Below are 17,390 nucleotides of genomic sequence, written 5' to 3'. Positions count from 1 at the left end.
CTAAAATGATTCTAATGATTCTCTAACATGAATAATGGAGTAAACATCATCATGATGATAATCATTATTATATTCCCCAAAAGAAAGTGCCTTTTGGAGGACCCTTTCAATGGTTTGTTCTCGGTTCAGTGTTGGCTTTGGGAGACTATTCGTCTTTTTAAGAGCTTTCTGTGTCACTTTTATAGCTCTACCATCATAACCGTTCGTATTTGTCTTGCTTGGTTTTTCTTCGCACTCGTAACCATATGCTCCTATTTCCATCGCATTCATCATGTTCCTCTTTCCTGAAGTCGCTCTCGCTTTTTCTTTGTACATTAAGTAAACTGTGATCTGGGCCAAGCCCAATAGTAGCCCAACAAGATTTGGTATCTGTATTATCCACATATTAGTCTCAAAAGAGAAAAATGACCAAAAAATTTAAATAAGTACAACAATAGAAGAAATTAGCTTACTCCAATATAAAAATCTCTGACAAGGAGAGAGTAGAGTGCCCACGCGCCAGCATTTAGAAACATGAAAAGTGAGAGCAAAAACGGCATGTACTCCACGCTTTTTGTCTTGATCACCGTTTTCTATTACAGTTATATTGCTGCCGATGTTAGTTTCAGATAACAATAGTAACTCATAAAAATAACAGAATAAATAGTTAAATTTGTTAATAAAAAATATTTATTTTTTAAATTAATTTTTGAATTTTTTTAATTAAATTTGTTATTTAAATATTTTAAATTAATCACATTATTTTTTTTTTTGTCATTTTTTATTGACGGAGTTAAAATTTATTAACACGACATGTTAAGTAATACTACAATACACACCAAAGAATCCTAAATTGGTGGTTAATATAATAGGTGTATAATATTAGATCAAATCAAAATCTAATTAAGGGATATCCTGAGACATTTAAATCCCTTAATTTGAGATTGATTTGATTTAATTTCATAAATTTATCATGTTAATTGTCAATTAGATGTGTATTGTAATATCACTTAATGTATCACGTCAACAAATTTTGATGCCGTTAGCAATAAAAACATAATTAACTTAAAATATTTAAAGGACGAATTTGATTAAAAAAATTTAAGAGACTAATTTAAAAAAGAAGAGTATTATGAAAGAGCAGGTTTTGTAATTTATAGTCATCAATTATTCATCATTAATATTTTTAATGGTGTGAGATTAATTACTCACTTTTTTTTTTGCTGGCATAATTTTAATAAAATTGCTGACATTCTAAATTTTCTCTTTAAAAAATTGATAAGTTTTGGAAGACTAATTTAATAATTAACTCAAAAAAATAATTAATAGCCGAAACGGAACTCATACCATGGCTAATAGCGGGGAAGCATACATGACTGCAGTTAAACCAGAACATAACATTCCTAGAACTGTTAGTTGGATGGTTCCATCAAGACCCAAAACAGTTACTGAAATTACTGCCGCCAGAAAACCCACGTCCACTACACCCACATATTGCGCCGTTTTTACCTGTAATTGATTATTAGTAATTACTTAAACTATATCACATACACAATGTTAATAAGTTGTAATTAATTTCGACCTTGGTATGTTGGGGCGAATATAGGAGGAAGAGAAGTATGTAGACGCAATGAAAGAGGGCACCGGCACCATTGACCGCTGCCACAAGAAAACCACCGGGCTTTAGACCTCCATAGAAACTCCATAAACTTGTACACAGGAACGTTGCTATATATGGAGCTACCTTGTAATTCTCTGTAGATTTTTTCTTCACCACTTCACGAAATGTCGTTCTTTTGATTGTGAAAACATGTCAAAGTCAACAATAGAAAGTGGTTAATAAGATTTACTAATATGATATTCATAAATTAAAATGACTTCTATAAATATTAAATAATATGATTATGACATTAATTACGATCTTAATAAAAATTAAGGTATATATACTAGTACAACCCTAGTAAATAATATATTAATACGATTTCTATGTAGGATGGCATACATAGGAGAGGCAAAAACCAGAAGGGATAACACAGTTCCTGCATGCAAAGAAATTAAAAAATTTAGATTAAAAAAACAGTAAATATATTTGATGAAGAGCTTAGTGACCAAATAATAAATGGAAAAAAAAAAAGTTGAAGATTTGTATAGACTTGCCAATAATTCCAACAGCAAAGATTAAGGTGGTCATGAAGGAAGAAGAGATGTGTATGAATAAAACAATAAAGTTTAGATAAAAAGTTATGTATGTGTTAATCCTATTTGATGGTATGGTACGGTGCAAAAACTTTGAAGGCTCCAGCATATTTATATCCATCGGATATTGGAAGCAACTTGGTAATTTTTAATTTAGTGAAAGGACAAGCAACTTTTGGATAAATCTGATTCTAAACACTTTATAATCTGTCTTCACTTAAATCACCGACCTGATATTTTTTTTTCTTTTTTCCTTGAATATATATATATATCGACTGTGATTTTACGTATATAACAGGGACATGTTGCATGCTAGCTAATAATATAACTAGTTGCAAAGGATCTATTTCATATTTCCTTTGGCTCGCTTGAGCTTTCTTTCCCAAAAATCATAACGAATTTTCTTAAATATCAATTCTGTGGTGTGTTTCTTAATTGAATAACCGTACTTCTTGGCAACCAGAGAGTTAAAAGGTATATTATATTATTACACCATATATTACTTGTGCTTTATTAGTTTTATCTTATCCGTCATTTTTAATTTTAAATAATAAATTAGAACAAAAGTGTAGTGACAATTACAATTTCGCGATATAAATATTCCGATAAAATTTATTTATGTTACTGTTAGCAACTATAATTTATAGTTGGCGCGAGTTTAATATTAGCTGGTCCGTCGCCAATGAAATGTTTATGTATCTTAAAGGAGAGATGTGACAAGGTACAGTATAACAAAATAAAAATAAAAAATATTAGACAGCACGATTTTTGTTATATAAATTGGCTTTTGTCCTTAAGAAAATATAAGCTTATAATAACTTAATTTCATCCAACTATTATTATGATTTTTAGAAAAAAGAAATATTATAATTTTTAGGAGTGTAATATTCCTCATAAAGTGACCTTGGAATGATGCACGGGGAAAGAAAAAGTTGAAAAGAAAATATCATGGTGTAAAGTGCAAGGATGACTATATTTTGTTATGTATATATTGTTCTAAAGGAAAATGTTGATTAAATAGTTCTAACTTTATATATTAGAGATTTGGCGATTGATTAGGTCCAAAAGGTAGGATAATCAGCGATATTTTTGTTAACTACTTATTTAATTTAATAAAAGTACTGTGTTACAAGATTGAACGAACGTGTGGTGCTGAGTTGGTAAGTTCAATGTTCAATTGAATTTGAATTCTAAGGAAAAAGGTACAATGCAGAATAGTGGAGCGGGTAGGGGAGATCATGTATTTGATAATCCAATAATTAATTAGTTAAAAGAAACCAAAAAAATAAAATAAAATAAAAAGGGAGTATGCATCTTTCTAGTGTGATTATATATACGAAGCACGATAATTTGTGTGTAAGAGGTGACATTTTTAAAATACTATATATATGATGATCTTAAAGCAGTGATCCCGGTGAAGTTGTCAATGTTCACAAAGATATGGTCCACCCGTATATGAGTATATCTAGCTAGGGCGTGTATTCATGTTATTCGATGTTATTGATATTTCATATTTGCCTCTCTTAAAGTTTGGTATACATATCTAGATGTCTGTAATTCTGTATTTGTATCAGCAAGGAGATCGATTTAAGTCTTAAGATTATAAATTAGGTCCACTTTCTGCTTTCTGCCAACTGCGTAGTGTTCCAATTTCTTTCGTGTGTCAGTTTCTTCAATTTTAATATATCTCTTGCATTGTTGCTGATGTGCCATGGTGGGGTGCATGGAAGAAGAGTCTTACATATAAGTTATAATTTGACAGGTCAAATGTAGGATATGTTTTGGTAAGAAGAAAAATTAGATTTTATCACCAGATCGTCCTCATCTGATTTTTGGGCTCCCATTTAAATTGTGTTCTGAAATATACAGAAAAGACAAAAAAATTCGAGATAAAGAAAAAAAATGGTTTCTCTATCTTATTTGGTACAAACATAAATCATCATTTTTATTCAATTTTTTTACATTAATAAACAACTTTCAATTTTTTTTTCCACTACTACTCTTCATAAAAAAATCATCAACCGAAACAAAATTCACATATAACATCTAAATCATCAACTAAAATAAAAAAATAAAATAAAAAATCTTTTTTCTTAGAAACAAAAAAACACACGGAGAGAGAGATTTTGGAAGTTTGACATAATAGAAAGAAAAAAAAAATTTAGTTACTCACGCTATCTTTTAATTTGACAAATCAAGAATTAATTTATCGTGAATCTGAGTTTAATTTAAAGGTCTATCATTGGCTAATGAATTGCTACATAGACAAAGCGAAATTCAAATTTTCAATACTTACTCAAGCGAACAAGTGAGTTAATCACTCGACCAACTCAAATTAGTTTAATAACTATAGAAAAAAATTAAAAGTTAGTAGAAATTTCTGTCTCAAACAAATTTGTGTTCCAATTTTAGAGTGGACCAAAATTTTAGATTGTTTAATCTTTGGGCTATAATTTGTTTGTGTATCTGTTTTTGTCTTTTATTCCAAATACGTTTGTATATTTTTTACTATTGATATTAAAAATAATTAATAAAAGTGGAAGGAGATGAAAAATAAATTTTTTTTAATATTATGAAAAAGGTAAACGAATAAAATATACAGAGTAAAGTATCAATCCAATCCTGTCCATTTGTCCGAATGACAATGCAATTTTTGAATAAAAAAAGATACACTTCAACCCCTGACCTTATACTCTGTCTGCCAATGCAATTTTTCTGTCACTTTTGTCGTTAAGCTGCTGAGGTGGAAGGTTAAAGTGGTGAGGTGGATGTTAGATACTCATGTGACTTGTTAGAAAGGACAGGGGTCTATCTCTCTTGTTCCACGTGAGCACGAACGACACCGTTTTGCGGCTCCTAGAAGACGTTATTAAATAATTCTCGTCGTCTCTCTCCCTTTGTTTCATGTTTGAAACCCTAAACCTCCATGAGCAGTCGCAGAGAGTGTGGGAGTGGAAGAGATGGGGTGAACGATGAAATAGTATAATTTAATTGTGATTCAGGTTACAACTTCGGTTGGGGGAGCAAACTGTGAAAGTGAATTTCATCCCCTTGTGCCACTAGAGTCCCTCCTTTTGAAACTGATTTAGATAGTTTCTTCTTTTGTTTTTTTGCCTTTACCTACGGTTACAAATAACATACAATTCATATATAAACAATGACAAGATTATAAACACAACTTTAAGAGATATAACTATGAATCTACTTACCATTAGATTCATGTTAGTTATTGCATAATTGACATTCTGATTATTTTCTGTGTACTCTAAATCTATATAAATTATTGTTCAGATATGATCAATTAAATACATGTGCATTTTATTTATAAACAATTAAATCCTTCATGAAAACATAATATGACACTTAAAACCCGAATAATCAAACCCTAAAGTGATTGTGGTGTTAATAGAGTCCACTGATACAACACTCTCCTTGATAGCTCTTCTTTTCTTCTTGGCCATATAATTTCACTTATAAAATCTTTAAAGATTTGGAGCAAGTCTTGTAGTAATGGCCTTTTTTGTCACACTTATTACAAGTTACTTTAAATATTTTTCTGATATTGTTAGAATGCATCTTTCCCTCAAGAGTTTTCTTTCTAACTCCATCATCAATTACTTCTAGTAGATCTATAGGATAATCAAAATATGTATACAATTTATCCACACTCCTATCATCATCATTCACCCTATTTCTTCCACTCCTATGCTCTTTGCTACTGCTCATAGAGATTTAGGGTTTTAAACATGAAGCAAAGGGAGAGACGAGGACGAGAATCATCTAATAACGTCTTTTAGAGACAGCAAAACAGTATCGTTGTGCTCACATGAAACGGAATAAATAGATTTTTGTCCTTTCTAACAAGCTATGTGTGCATCTAAATTCTAACATTCACCTCACCACGTGAACCTCACCTCAGCAGCTTAACAAGCATATCAGCAAGTTCCGTTACTCCTTGACGACGAAAGTGACAGAAAGACTGCGTTGGTAGATAAAACACAAAATCAAGAACGAAGAGTGAATCATTTTTTTAGTTAAAGATCTCATTGTCATTAGGACAAATGAACAGAAATCGCACCCGTACTTTACTCAAAATATACATAAAATTGGCACAAATATTATTTTTACGTGTATATATCTATTTGCAAACTAGTCCCCCAATTCGCTCTCATGGTCCCCCAATTTGTCAAGTGGAGGACGCATACCAGAGCTACCTATATATTGTTTTTGGTAAACAGAGCTACATATATTGGGTATAGAGTTTTTATCTTAACAATAAAAAAATAAAGGAGAACGGGTTTGGCCCATAAGGCCCAGATCCGCATGAAAGGGAAGCAAATGAAAAACCCTAGTTTTGGCTTGATGGTGTTTTATAGCGAGCAGGCGCAGCGTCGGAGAAGCTCTTGGTTCCAACACACAAAACACAGCCAAAGCTGCAATGGTACCCTTCGCTCTCATCTTCCCCTTCTTCCATCTCTTATTGTTGTTATGCTGTAACCGCTGACCGTTCTGCATTTCCAATTTTGAATACGCAGGGGATCGATATTAAGGCTGGCGGCAAGAGCAAAAAGACCAAAAGGACCGCACCCAAGTCCAATGATATCTACCTCAAGCTCCTCGTCAAGGTTCTTCTCATTATTATTCTCAAACTCCCGATTCCTTTCTTTCTTCTTTTCTGTATAATATTCACGACGATGATGAAAATGTGATCCCAGCTCATTACGAGGCCTTCACTATTATCAAGGCCTGGGAATAGATTTCTCCACATTTCTCTGAGCCTCAACACACACTTCACTAACACGTTATAATTTATGCTTTTTAGTAATACTTTTGTGCTTGTAATTTGCAAGGTTCCCAATGATGCTGCTATTCTTTACCATGCTAATGCTGAATAACATTTGATTATTCCTTTCATTATACTGAGGGAACTCCTTTAACTATAAATTGTGCAAATTTTGATCTGTTTTAGAGATTTATTTATTTATTTATGTATTTGGACGGTTCTGATTTGGTGTGACATGATCAGCTTTACCGCTTCCTAGTGAGGAGGACCGGCAGCAATTTCAATGCCGTGATACTGAAGCGCTTGTTCATGAGCAAGGTTAACAAGCCTCCGCTTTCTTTGTCACGCTTGATTAAGTTCATGAAGGGCAAGGTTTGTTTTTCCCTCTCTTATATTTCTCAGTGGTAAGATAGGAATTCTTTCAAGTTTTGAGTACTTATACTCTCCACTGGATGTTTGTTTTTTTTATGCAGGAAGGTAAAATTGCCGTTGTAGTGGGAACTGTAACCGATGATATCAGAGTGTATGAAGTTCCTGCATTGAAGGTTACTGCACTCAGGTTTACAGAGACTGCACGTGCTAGAATAGAGAAGGCTGGTGGTGAATGCTTGACATTTGATCAGCTTGCACTTAGGGCTCCTCTCGGACAGAACACGGTATGTGTAGATTAGATATATAATCCAATTACTAGTTTCAAATGATGTCTATGACTATGATATATAAACTTATCGATGGATATTTGACCTGGACTGGTTCAAAATAATGGTACTATGCATTATGATAGGATGAGTTTGGAAATATTTAAGTGATCAGTTTTTAGATAGTTAATTTGGTTTATATATTGTTGTATGAATGCAGGTCCTTCTTAGAGGCCCAAAGAACTCCAGGGAAGCTGTGAAACACTTTGGTCCTGCTCCTGGTGTTCCTCACAGCCATACCAAGCCTTATGTACGATCTAAGGGAAGGAAGTTTGAGAGGGCTAGAGGAAGGAGGAACAGCAAAGGATTTAGGGTTTAAGTTGTATTATTTCCGTATTTTTCTTAAGTTTTTAGTTTTGAAATTTAACCCATTCTCCCATATCCTAGTGCTGAAGACAGTTTTCTTATGTTATGTTTTGGTAAAAAATATTTGGTATGGAGAATGGAGGTTGTGCTGCTTTTCTCCTGTTATACTTTGAAGTCTACTATAAGTGCTATAATTTTTGTTGTCGTATATTATATTATTATGAAGTTTTTGTTCTCCTTCCTTTTGTTATCTTAGTCTACTGAATCGGTAGCCTTTTCAGCGGTATGAACTTGAATTGGGATTGTGCACTTAACTCTATAGTGCAGGCACATTTTGTTAAAGCTAGATTCTTATCCCTAATATTATTTGATCCTGATGTAGATCACAATCGATCTACTAAGCCATCTAATGAGTGTTGAACTACCAGTCTCTTATTCAAGCCATCTGAAATGGGTGATGAGCAAATTTCTCTCTAATTTCACCCCCATCGTTTACAATTGTCTTGTGCAATATTCTTATGTTTTCAAGGTTGAATTCTAACCTATATTTATTTTCCGAAATACGGTCGTATTTGTCATAATTTAAGATACTTCTGAATTGTAGTATAATTAAATACTAAGAAAACAACCTAATGTAATCAAATAAATATAAATTTGGCTTATAGATACCGAAATCAAATAAATATAAATTTAGCTTATTGATATCGAAGTAGAACTGATTTGATCTTGCAATTAAAAGAAAATGACATAACATCACGGTTTCAATATTTTTAATTACAGGAGAAAACTAGACCAAATAAGAAAAACGAAAATACAAATGGAAGCAAAACCCAGTGGCAATGGGATTAGTTGTAATCAAGATATAACTGTGATGATAACATAATTAATATCAGAACTTGTTAATGAAGTCATAAATGTGATTGGTTACGTCCACAGCAGCTTCTTGGTTGTTGAAGTGAGCTACCCCTTGTTGCACAACCACATCTTGTAAATCTGGCACATCCCTCTTGAAAGCACCGCTCTCTATGTACTGTTTAATCGAAGGGGAAGTGTATACCATATCCAATTCACCTGTGATGAACTTCACCGGCACTTTGATTTGGACCCCAGTCCATGCCGCTGTCAGCTCCCAATTCCTGTAAATATCAATCAGCACTCACAAATGCTGAGTATAAATAATTACAACGAGTAAAGGGAACTCACAAGTTCATGTTTCTATAGTAGTTAAGAGGTCCAGTGAAGCCAGTTTTCTCAAACTTAGAAGCAAAATAAGCCAAATCTTCTTGAGTTAACCAATTAGGTAAAGGAATTTCAGTAGTACTGGGGGGATTTGAAGGCATTCCTTGTTTTGGCAGAATTGGTGGTCCAGTTGCACGATTGCAAAACATCTTCTTGATCACATGTTCTGGCTTAGCTTTTCCAAACTCCGCTTCGGCCTTCCCTGGCTCCTGCCACACCCAATTCAACGTGTCAAAGTCTCTAATTGTAATAAATGAAGTTGAAGAGGGTTGTTGAGAAGTTGAGAAAACATTATTATTAGCCTTGTTGCATAGAATAAATGGAAAAAAAGCGCATTAATTAATTGTATGACACACATATACTTGAAAGTGTGCAGATTTTGTATCACAGAGTTGTCGTTGTCATAAGAAAAGAAAACCTGGAATCTGCAGATGTAGTAGTCATCTCCATACAAGGCACGCATGGCGTCTACGGGCTTCACGTTTGGGTTTCTGGGCAAGAAAGGAACACTGAGACAAACGTATGCTTTCACTCTGTCAGGGCGGAACATTGAGAGGTACCAGCCGATTATGGCACCCCAGTCATGAGCCACCAGGAACACTTGATCCACGCCCAACGAGTCCATGAGTGCAACAATATCTCCCACTATGTGGAAGCAAGTGTAGCTGCTCACTGAAGAAGGAGCATCGGTGTCTCCGTAGCCGCGGAGATCCGGGGCCACGCAGCGGTAACCCTTGGAGGATAGAGACAGAATCTGGTGGCGCCACGTGTACCAGAGCTCCGGGAAGCCGTGGAGGAAGAGCACCACGGGGCCTTCTCCTTTCTCTGCAACATGCATCTTGATGCCGTTTACTTCCACTGTTTTGTGCTCTATGGTTTCCATGTTTGTGATGTGAGAAGAAGGGTTGGGTGCTGTGTGTATGAATGAATGAAATGAATTTGAAGTAGGGATAGAAATACTGAAATAGGAAAGGCATACACCTGTTTCGCACACATTTCCACTCCTCCTTAAATAGATCTCTTGATTTATAATTGTTTCGCGTTATAAATATTCTACATCTATACTATAAAACAAAAAAGTTTAGGAGATAACGAAAAATTAGTTTAGAATAGTTAAAAATGATTTATATATATATATATATTAATTATTATTTTTTTTTGGTGACTAAATTTGGAAAGATATATGACTCAAACCCGCGACCTCTTAATTGAGTATGAGGAGTCTATGCCATTTGAGTTATAACTCATTGGCATATGTTAATTATTATTAAAATAATTAAATAATACTAGATATAATAATTATTAAATTATAAATATTATATGTATAAAATTATAAATATTAAATTAAATAAAATAATTTAAGCTATTATTTCTTTTTTATTGACAATAAAATTAGAGTTAGAATATTAGAATATATATATATATATATTAAATAATACTAATTATATAACATTATATATTATTATTAAAAATTTTAGCCACAATTATTCATAGAGTAGTGCCATCATTGTTCATGCCGGACTATTTTATTCAAATTTCCTCCAAAATTTTAGCCAATTATTAAAAAAATAAAAAATTTAAATATAGTTGTTTTGGTATAAAATTAATATTTAAAATTTATTAAATAATTTAATCAATTTGATTAAATTATTATCAAACGATTTTTAATTATCAACTTTATATAAAATAAACTACATACGCATCTTTATTATTAAAAAGTCTGACTCAAAAAAATAAAATGAACACAACAGATCAATTTAAATTCACACTTATATACAATTATTTTTATTGTCTTCATATAAAATTTATAATTAAAAATTATTATATAATAATTTAATCAAATTTATTAAATTATTTAATAATTTTTAAATATCAACGTTATATAAAATTAACTTGATGAAAGTTTCCACCTAATTTGAATTTATGAGTCTGACTCCGGAGCAGGAAGGTTTCATCAGTTGTTGGGGAGCTGAAGCGGTGGGAGTTGGAGGAGTAATGGTAACTTCAGTATATATGCAAATCAAAAGCATTTGACATCAAACATATTTAATGATCTAAAGTTAATAAAAAAATAGATTTTATTTTAATTAACAGAAAACGTAATAGGTTTTACTTAATAAAAAATATTTATGGATAAATGTATTTTTAAAATCCATACGCTAACAAGATGCATAATACAAAGACGTATTAATTTTAAATTTTTATGAAATACGCGACATTATATATATTTTAAATAAATTATAATAATATAAATATTAAAATATAAATTATTTTTAAAAATATTTTTAATATCTTTTTTATTTATATAAAATAGTTTAATATATTTTTATTTTAATAAATAATAATATATACTATTTTTAAATTTATTTTAAAAATATAAATTTAAAAAATTAAATATGTTGACATACAATAATATTTGAATACATCCAAGTATGTTTAGAGAGATATTTTTAATTTTTTATCAGATGACTGTAAAATAAAAATCGTATTACAAATATGCGCAAAACAAGTCTATTTAATTTTAAATATTCTAAATTAAAATGATTGTGGGGGTATAATTTAAAGAAAAAAAAATGTTATTTCAACAACTAAAAGTAGCTTGACACTTAACAATTGATAACTGAGTTAAGTTTTCTAGTATTTAACAACAAAGGGTAAATTGAATAATTTATCTGCCAGTTACTAATTGTTAAAATAATATTTTCCTAATTTAAACTATATTTAGAAAGAGAAATGTTATATATATCATTTTTGTAAACACTTTTTACTTTTAGTAATAAAAGATATCGATAAAAAATGAAAAAAAGAGAATCTTCTATACGTTAAAGAATAATAAAAAAATATGTACAAAAAAAAAAAGAATAATAAAAAAATTTAGTACAATTTTTCTCTCTCTTACCTACTAGTGTCGGGTCGGTGCTGAAATGAATTGACGAAATCACCTCAATTAGTCTTCAATTTCTTTTATGATATGTTCAAGAATCAAGATTTCAATTAATAAGGAAGGACCATTAGCTACTTTCTGTTATGGCATGTGATACAGAAGGACAATATATGTATCCGCCTACCAACCCGATAAGCTATCTTGACTTAGGGTCTGGTCTGTTCTGTTGTGGTCCCCTTCCAACAACAAAACATGGAAAATTTGTCACATTTAGAGCCCATCCAGGTACTAGGAAGAAGATATTCGCAACAGCCTCAACAGTAATCTCTTTAAATCTCTAATTTCTAATTAACTACCAATTTGGTTAAGTTAATCTTAATTTATATCTCTAATGAATTTAAATTCTAATGGCCATTTGGATTTTAGGATGTAGACATCATTGGAGTTGGGTGTCGTTATGTAGGTGGCGTTTTATGTGATGATGATGACAAACTTTTTCCCTTGGTATTACGTGGCAGACTTTGTTTGAGATATCAAGGAGAGAACAAGGCGGCAAAAACGCATAGTATAAACCGAAAACAGAGAATGAAGAAGAGATGCAATGAATTATTGTTACGACAAGTTTAGCTTATTATAAAAATGAAAAAAAAGGAGGTTTGCTCTAAGACTTGCATGGAGTACAAGTGAAACAAAAAGAGCAGTGAGCAGTGAGCTCTAACTTATTTGAAACAGAAGGAACGTAACGCCAAGTAGACATAGGCTCATAGCAAGGCTTTCATTTGATGATGATATTATTAGAACTTAGTAATGAAGGTGTAAATGTGATTAGTGACATCCTCTGCTGCCTCTTGATTGTTGAAGTGAGCTACACCTTCTTGAATAATGACTTCCTCCAAATTCGGCACCTCTTCCTTGAAAAGCCCACTCTCGATATAATCTTTCATCCCTAGCGACGTGTACACCATGTCCATATCACCTGTTATGAATTTCACCGGCACTTTGATCTTCGCTCCACTCCATGGTGCCGTCAACTCCCAGTTCCTGCACATTCACAAATTAATTAACTACAATTATTAATCAATTAATTCACACACACACACACACACTCACAAGTTCAAATTTCTGTAGTAGTTCAAGCCACCGGTGAAGCCAGTTTTCTCGAATTTGGAGACAAAATAATCGAGATCGTCCTGAGTGAGCCAAGAAGGCAAGGTCTCAGGGGTAGATTCATTGACTCCATTTCCAAACTGTCCCTTGGGAAGGATGGGAGGCCCAGTCTTGCGGGTTGTGAGGATATTCTTCATGGCATTGAGTGTTCCAACTTGAGCTATCTGACCTTCGATTTCTCCCGGTTCCTGAAACCTGCAAATGTAGTAGTCATCACCATACAAGAAACGCATCCCATCAACGGTTTTTATGGTAGGGTGTCTTCGCAGGAGAGGCACGCTGAGGCATACATATGCTTTGATTCTCTCCGGGCGGAACATGCAGAGGAACCAACCAATCATGGCGCCCCAATCATGAGCCACCAGGAACACTTGATCCACTCCAAGTGAGTCGATGAGGGCAACAATGTCTCCCACTATGTGGAAGCAAGTGTAGCTGCTCACCGACTCTGGAACATCGGTGTCCCCGTAGCCACGGAGATCTGGCGCCACGCAGCGGTATCCCTTGGAGGAGAGAGCCAGAATCTGGTGGCGCCAAGTGTACCATAGCTCGGGGAAGCCGTGGAGGAAGAGCAGCACTGGGCCTTCTCCTTTCTCTGCAACGTGCATGTTGATGCCATTCACTGGCACCGTTCTGTGCTGTATGGTTTCCATGTTTGTTTTGTTTTGTGTATGGATGGGATGAAGAATGAATGAATTTAAATGGAGAGAAAGAGAGTTGGTTCGGCAATGGGTAGTGGCTCCTACGATGGAAATGGGACACTACATTCTTTATCCAGCTTATTTATTTATTTTCAGAATTTGGAATATTCATATCTCGTTCAATGGAGAGTGTCGTCCGTCCTTGCTGCGGTCATATGCAACACAGAATATCATTGTACGGCATCTCTTCAGTGGAGGTGTTTACTGGTGTTATAATGGATCGAAGCCGGCCATCAACTCTTATTTATTTCCTTTTCATTCTTTAAATAGAGCATTGTATTTGTTCTTGTACTAGGAGTGTATTTTGAATATTAAAAATAAAAATAATATAATTCGAAAATTTGAATATTTCTTTTATAAGTGACTTACCATATGAGATACCGTTGTTTCAAATGATTTATTACCTTATAATTTATAAATAATCATAATGAGAGAAATTACAATCGAATTATAATGAATCAATATTATATTGTGACTTATATAGCATTTCTATTCTGTAATTTGTTAATTAGCTTATGCCTTGTATAATGATATACACCATTTAACTTTTATGTAAAGGAACTTGTAGTTTGGAATCTTCGAAAGGTGAATCAATAAAAGGGTGCTCCTCAATGGAAGCAGATTAGTGGAGGGAAATAATATTATATATTGTAAGTGGGTTGCAGATCACTACCAGCTATTTAATGCAGTACGAAAAGAGGTGCTTCATTAGTCATTACACCAAACTGAACCAACATATTAAACACAACGTAAAAAATATGTAGGAATGGAAACAAGACATGACAGACTGAGCTTTACTTTTAAGAAACTAAGATCTGCAATGTTGCTAATAAGCTCGAGCCATATTATAGATATATTGGTTTCTTGTAAGCTCTTCTCACATTGAATATTGCTTTAAAATCCATTATGAATTAACAAGCTCAGAGTTGATGTGATTCTTAACAAATATGCTTCCCGTATCTGATTTGTCGGTGTTCCAAAAAATTCAGACGGTGATGTTTGTTTATTACCAATCATGACTAATTGTGATGGTAATTGAAGATTAAAAAACAATGGCTGTTAACATCAAGAGAAACTGAGGAAATATTATGTATATCTATTTGTGTTGTTACTGTTTCCCTCGTTTTTTTTGGTCGATTTCGATAGGTAGTGTCAAAACGAGCTTGTATCAAAATCTTAAGTATTGGGGAGCAGATACAATTTTTCTGAAAAAGAGTGAGTTCGATCCAGAAATTACTTAATTGGTGTCAAAATAATTTATGTCGATATTGCTAGTGGTAAATTTATGATAAATGATGACGCAAAGCTAACGAATAGATAATAAAATAGAATAGACAATAAAAGTGTAAAGTATCGATTAAAATAAAGCAGTAACATAATATAAAGAAAATAAACAACAATAAATAAAATAAACAAAACAAAGCGAATTAAAGGTTGACTTCTAACACTCACATGCACTTGCACTCCATATTCTTCCGTTGCGTCGCAGAAACTGAAAATTTTATGAGTTTACGTGATGCTCTAGTAGTCTAGTGTTTTGGATTGAAGCCCCGAACTCTTCTAAGTTTCTACTATTTATAGACTATAACATTGACTGATCATGTATCATGTTGTTCATGATCCTATTTTCTCCTTTTCCTCAGCCACGACCTTACCTTGACCATATGAAGAATTTTTGTCCCCAAGTTTTGACACCCACGTCTCCTTTGATTTTCAAGTCCTAACTTGCTCCTTAAATTTCGCTCCCATGTTCTCTTCTTCAGCTTTGAAGGTCGAATAGTAAGTCTTGATGTCCAAGAAAGGTCACTAACTACCCTTCGACTTCGACATTCTTTGTCTCATCTTTCGTCGACTTCGACTTGCCCATTTCTGCTTCTGCAGTCAAAATACCACTTTTATGGTCGAAACTACTAAAAGTTGAAAATATCCATTTTTTTTACCAATAGTTACATACCATTTTGAGTTAGCTATTAATAGCAAAATGTACAACTACTTTCATAACTACAGTCTAATTCTCAACTACTAACTACTAACTAAAAGCTAACAACAATAATACTCTAATATCCCTTCTCAAAATCAAGTGGGAGCTAAGGAGACCATTTTGAGTTTGGACACTAGATTTCGACAGTGAGTAGGATGATGAGATTTGGTAAAATATCATCTATTTGATCCATATCCCATATAATAGACGAATAACACCAATGAAGAGACGTTGTCGTACAAAGTGACAATCATTCTCAATGTGTTTGGTGCGCTCATGGCATACATTATTATGGACAATCTAAATGACACTTCTATTATCACAACAGATATCAGTGGGAGAAGTTTGAGGGACCCCCAAATCTTCAAGAAGCCAACAAATCACAACTACTTCAGCAGAAGTGTCAGCCAGAACATGGTATTCTGCTTCGGTGCTTGATTGAGCGGTAAAAGTTTGTTTCTTGGCATGCCAGGAGATAAGAAAATCACCAAGAAACAAACAATAGCGATTAGTAGAACGTCGATCAGTGAGATCACCAACCCAATCAGCATCAGAATATGCATGAAGAGTCAAAAAAGACTGAGTTGAAAAATGAAGATCCTGAAACATAGTACCCATGATGTAGTGAAAGATTCGTAGAACAATAGCATAATGAGTAGTGCGAGGTGCTGATAAGAACTGACTAACAATATGAACAGGATAGGCAACATCAAGTCGAGTAACAGTCAGGTAAACAAGACCACCAACTTATTGTCGATAAAGAGTGGGAGTATCCAAAGAATTGCCATCCATAGGAGTGAGACAAACATTAGGATCAAGTGGAGTAGAATTCGTACGACTATCAGTAAGTCCTGCCCTAAAGATCAGATGCATACTTTGCTTGAGAAAGACAAATGCCATCATTTGACGAGATGACTTTAAGACCAAGAAAATAACTAAGAGATCCAAGATCTTTTATCTCAAAGTGGTGGTGGAGGCTGGCCTTAAGATCAATTATGCCATCAAAATCATAAAGACTGCAAGAGAAATCGAGATTGGAGATAGTGTTGCTAAACTTTTCAAACCATTCTCGAGGTGCTTGCTTAAGACCATAAAGTGACTTACGAGGAAGACAAACTTTGTTAGGAGAGCAAGAATATCCTAAAGGAGGTTTCATGTAGACTTTCTTTTTCAAATCACCATTAAGAAAAGTAATTTTCACATCCATCTGACTGAAAGATCATTTGCGGACTGCAGCAATAGCAAGAAGAGGTCGAACATATGTAAGGCGAGCAACAAAAGCAAAAGTCTCTTCATACTCAATACCATACTCTTGGGTACATCCTTGAGCAACTAATCGAGCTTTATACCTATCAGTAGAGCCATTAGAGCGAGTGTTAATCTTGTAAACTCATCTGCTTCTTGTAGCTTCCTGATTAGAAGGAGGATCAACCAAATTCTAAGTGTGTACTTTGTC

At 33.4% G+C, this 17,390-nt stretch overlaps 5 protein-coding genes and 2 non-coding genes across 7 annotated transcripts; 3 read left to right on the top strand and 4 right to left on the bottom strand.

Moving 5' to 3' along the window:
- LOC107646506 (bidirectional sugar transporter SWEET17-like) lies at window positions 1–2,296 on the bottom strand. The gene is made up of 6 exons (XM_021104026.2): window positions 2,137–2,296; window positions 1,982–2,018; window positions 1,562–1,772; window positions 1,327–1,488; window positions 453–572; window positions 1–369 (listed from the first exon to the last, which is right to left on the bottom strand). The coding sequence occupies exons 1-6, from the start codon at window positions 2,294–2,296 to the stop codon at window positions 1–3; spliced, it is 1,059 nt and encodes a 352-aa protein (XP_020959685.1).
- Window positions 2,297–6,449: 4,153 nt separating this feature from the next.
- Window positions 6,450–8,170, top strand: LOC107645930 (large ribosomal subunit protein eL18). The gene is made up of 5 exons (XM_016350086.3): window positions 6,450–6,616; window positions 6,711–6,800; window positions 7,202–7,330; window positions 7,432–7,614; window positions 7,817–8,170. The coding sequence occupies exons 1-5, from the start codon at window positions 6,614–6,616 to the stop codon at window positions 7,973–7,975; spliced, it is 564 nt and encodes a 187-aa protein (XP_016205572.1). The 5' UTR covers window positions 6,450–6,613; the 3' UTR covers window positions 7,976–8,170.
- Window positions 6,860–6,959, top strand: LOC148554663 (small nucleolar RNA snoR69Y). Its single transcript, XR_015890390.1, has one exon. It is a non-coding gene; the product is annotated as a small nucleolar RNA snoR69Y (small nucleolar RNA).
- On the top strand, window positions 7,026–7,105 carry LOC148554662 (small nucleolar RNA snoR53Y). The gene has a single exon (XR_015888442.1). It is a non-coding gene; the product is annotated as a small nucleolar RNA snoR53Y (small nucleolar RNA).
- Window positions 8,171–8,668: 498 nt separating the features above from the next.
- Window positions 8,669–10,214, bottom strand: LOC107645927 (epoxide hydrolase 1). The gene is made up of 3 exons (XM_088491212.1): window positions 9,620–10,214; window positions 9,166–9,410; window positions 8,669–9,098 (listed from the first exon to the last, which is right to left on the bottom strand). Exons 1-3 carry the CDS (start codon window positions 10,082–10,084, stop codon window positions 8,852–8,854), a joined length of 957 nt encoding a protein of 318 aa, XP_088347338.1. The 5' UTR covers window positions 10,085–10,214; the 3' UTR covers window positions 8,669–8,851.
- A 2,482-nt stretch (window positions 10,215–12,696) lies between these two features.
- Window positions 12,697–14,188, bottom strand: LOC107645929 (epoxide hydrolase 2-like). The gene is made up of 2 exons (XM_016350085.3): window positions 13,196–14,188; window positions 12,697–13,126 (listed from the first exon to the last, which is right to left on the bottom strand). The coding sequence occupies exons 1-2, from the start codon at window positions 13,903–13,905 to the stop codon at window positions 12,880–12,882; spliced, it is 957 nt and encodes a 318-aa protein (XP_016205571.1). The 5' UTR covers window positions 13,906–14,188; the 3' UTR covers window positions 12,697–12,879.
- A 2,046-nt stretch (window positions 14,189–16,234) lies between these two features.
- LOC148554661 (secreted RxLR effector protein 161-like) lies at window positions 16,235–17,141 on the bottom strand. The gene is made up of 2 exons (XM_088490423.1): window positions 16,810–17,141; window positions 16,235–16,616 (listed from the first exon to the last, which is right to left on the bottom strand). Exons 1-2 carry the CDS (start codon window positions 17,139–17,141, stop codon window positions 16,235–16,237), a joined length of 714 nt encoding a protein of 237 aa, XP_088346549.1.
- Between the last annotated feature and the right edge of the window lie 249 nt (window positions 17,142–17,390).

Source organism: Arachis ipaensis, chromosome B6 (assembly GCF_059453495.1).
Source record: "Arachis ipaensis isolate K30076 ecotype BB chromosome B6, ASM5945349v1, whole genome shotgun sequence".
Classification (NCBI taxonomy): Eukaryota; Viridiplantae; Streptophyta; class Magnoliopsida; order Fabales; family Fabaceae; genus Arachis; species Arachis ipaensis.
Note: the sequence above shows the minus strand (reverse complement) of the source record. Positions and strands in the feature narration are given on the sequence as shown.